General features: G+C 44.4%; 1 protein-coding gene across 4 annotated transcripts in view; it reads right to left on the bottom strand.

Annotated features, from left to right (window-relative positions):
- The window catches only part of gldc (glycine dehydrogenase (decarboxylating)), a 172,803-nt gene that overhangs the window by 118,301 nt on the left and 51,773 nt on the right, over window positions 1-2,729 (bottom strand). For all 4 annotated transcript variants that reach the window (XR_006315277.1, XR_006315278.1, XM_043715133.1 and 1 more), the window contains one exon: window positions 496-643. Coding sequence is in view for 2 of the 4 variants with exons in the window: in XM_043715133.1 (XP_043571068.1) it covers window positions 496-643 (148 nt within the window). In the remaining 2 variants the exon portion in view is untranslated. The remainder of the gene's footprint in view (window positions 1-495; window positions 644-2,729) is intronic.

Below are 2,729 nucleotides of genomic sequence, written 5' to 3'. Positions count from 1 at the left end.
TGGGGCTGTTTTCCCTGGAGCGTCGGAGGCTGAGGGGTGACCTTATAGAGGTTACAAAATTATGAGGGGCATGGATAGGGTAAATAGGCAAAGTCTTTTCCCTGGGGTCGGAGAGTCCAGAGCTTGAGGGCATACGTTTAGGGTGAGCGGGGAAAGATATAAAAGAGACCTAAGGGGCAACTTTTTCACACAGAGGATGGTACCAGTATGGAAAGAGCTGCCAGAGGAAGTGGTGGAGGCTTTTAAGCAACATTTAAGAGGCATTTGGATGAGTACATGAATAAGAAGGGTTTGGAGGGATATGGGCCGGGTGCTGGCAGGTGGGACTAGGTTGGGTTGGGATATCTGTCGGCATGGATGGGTTGGTCTGAAGGGTCTGTTTCCATGCTGTACCCATCTCTATGACTCTATCAGTTTCACCAGCAGTTCTTGTTCTAATTTTAAACACAACAGTGCCCATTCCCCAAACGACTCCCAACATTTTTCCCCACTCACTCCGTTTTGATGTGCGAGGTCAACAAGTTCAGCAAAGTCTTCAACTCTTCCCTCACTATCGGGATACTGGAACAGCACACCACTGATATCTTTCCTGCTGAAATCCATCTCATGGGGCAACTTCAACTCTGTTGTAACTCCTATGTAACTGGAAAAATTAAGAAATAATTATTTGCATGGTGGTTTTAGAAAGACTTGCTGCTCTCAAGCATGCTGTCCAATTTAATACACCATCTAATCTTTGGCCAACAGACATTCAAACACCACCACATGGCAGGAAATCCGGTCTTCTGATGCAATCATGGAGTTATTTTCAAGGGGACTTCTCAAGATGGCGAGGGACAGTGCAATGCAAAATGGTTATGAAATCCAGATCTTAAGACAGCAAGTGAATAACCAATTTTTGAAGGACAGTAGAAACCAAGAAGCAAGAAAGAAAATGGCTACAAGACAGGGACGAGCAGATGGCTAGACAAGATTGCTCTGAAAATGTGGAGCAACACGACAAAGAGATTCGAGGACAGTGGAGTTTCAAGAAGATATGAGAAGGGAGTATGCTTCTTTTGCATTAAGGCAGTGTCTTCTAGTTTTTGACCCTTCCATCAATGGAACAGTTTTTCTCTATTTCCTCTGTCCACCCCTGTGATTTTCACCAGCTTGACCAAATCTCCTCTCAAACTTCTCTTCTCAAAGAAAACTACTTCAGTGCCTTCAATCTATGTCAAACTCTCTAATCTTTGCAACCGTTTGTGAGAATCTGTTTTGTACCTTCTCGAATCCTATCACATTCCTCTTAACATCTGGTGCCCACAATTGGACACTCCAGATAACGCAGAATCAATGTTTGGCAAGTTTCATCATACTTTCCTTGTTATTGTATCTAGTACCTATATTTGTAAATATCATCATCCCATGCGGCATTTTAACCAACTGTTGGGCCAACCTCAATTTATACACATATATTCCCAGGTTTCTCTTGTCTTACTCACTGATTACATTACATTACAGTGTAGAAACAGGCCCTTCGGCCCAACAAGTCCACACCGACCCGCCGAAGCGAAACCCACCCATACCCCTACATTTACCCCTTACCTAACACTACGGGCAATTTAGCATGGCCAATTCACCTGACCCTGCACATCTTTTTGGACTGTGGGAGGAAACCGGAGCACCCGGAGGAAACCCACGCAGACACGGGGAGAACGTGCAAACTCCACACAGTCAGTCGCCTGAGGCGGGAATTGAACCCGGGTCTCAGGCGCTGTGAGGCAGCAGTGCTAACCACTGTGCCACCGTGCCGCCCACCACTGTTAACTTTGTTGCAAGTTACTGTCTCTAAAAGTGTTTCACTAGCTCTCTAACCTGGAGGTTTTCAGTTTATCCTTGCATTGATTTATGTGCAAGGCTGGGAACATTTACAATTCTCCAGCCTTCTGGTACAATCTCTGTATCGAAGGAAGATTGTAAGATTATGGGCAGTACCTCTGCAATTTTCACCCTTACTCCCCTCAGCATCATCAAATGAATCCCATTCTGTCTTGGGAATTAATCAACTTTAAGTTCAGCCAACCTTTAATAATATCTCCTCTTTATCAATTTATAGTCAATCTAATATTTCAACTACTTCCTACTTCATTGAGACTTTGACACAATCCTCTTCCTTCGTCAACACCTGTACAGAAGGCTCAATTTGCCACTTAGCCATGCCGTCTATTTTCATCCATAGATTTCACTTTTTGTCTCTAGTTAGCCCCACCTACTCCAAATACCTTTTTACTCCTTATGCGGCCATAGAAGAATTTATATTTCTTTTTCTGTCAGCTGTCAGTCTTTTCACATATTCTGACTGCACGCATCTTATGTCCTATCTGACTTACCCTCAAATTTCCATTTTCAGCCTGTGACTGCTAATATTATTCATTTGACATCAGTCAAATCCACACTTTATTTGCCTCACCTTACTCTGCCTATTTTAACAATCAGAAAACACCAGCACTGGTTGGAACACGTCTTCCCCATGTAGGACTGTAACTTGACTTCAATCAAACCATTTGTGGGCGGCACGGTGGCACAGTGGTTAGCACTGCTGCCTTGCAGCGCCTGAGACCCGGGTTCAATGTTCAATTCCCGTCTCAGGCGAACTGACTGTGTGGAGTTTGCACGTTCTCCCAGTGTCTGCGTGGGTTTCCTCCCACAGTCCAAAGATGTGCAGGTCAGGTGAATTGGCCATGCTA

The sequence above is a fragment of the Chiloscyllium plagiosum genome, chromosome 2, assembly GCF_004010195.1.
Source record: "Chiloscyllium plagiosum isolate BGI_BamShark_2017 chromosome 2, ASM401019v2, whole genome shotgun sequence".
Classification (NCBI taxonomy): domain Eukaryota; kingdom Metazoa; phylum Chordata; class Chondrichthyes; order Orectolobiformes; family Hemiscylliidae; genus Chiloscyllium; species Chiloscyllium plagiosum.
Note: the sequence above shows the minus strand (reverse complement) of the source record. Positions and strands in the feature narration are given on the sequence as shown.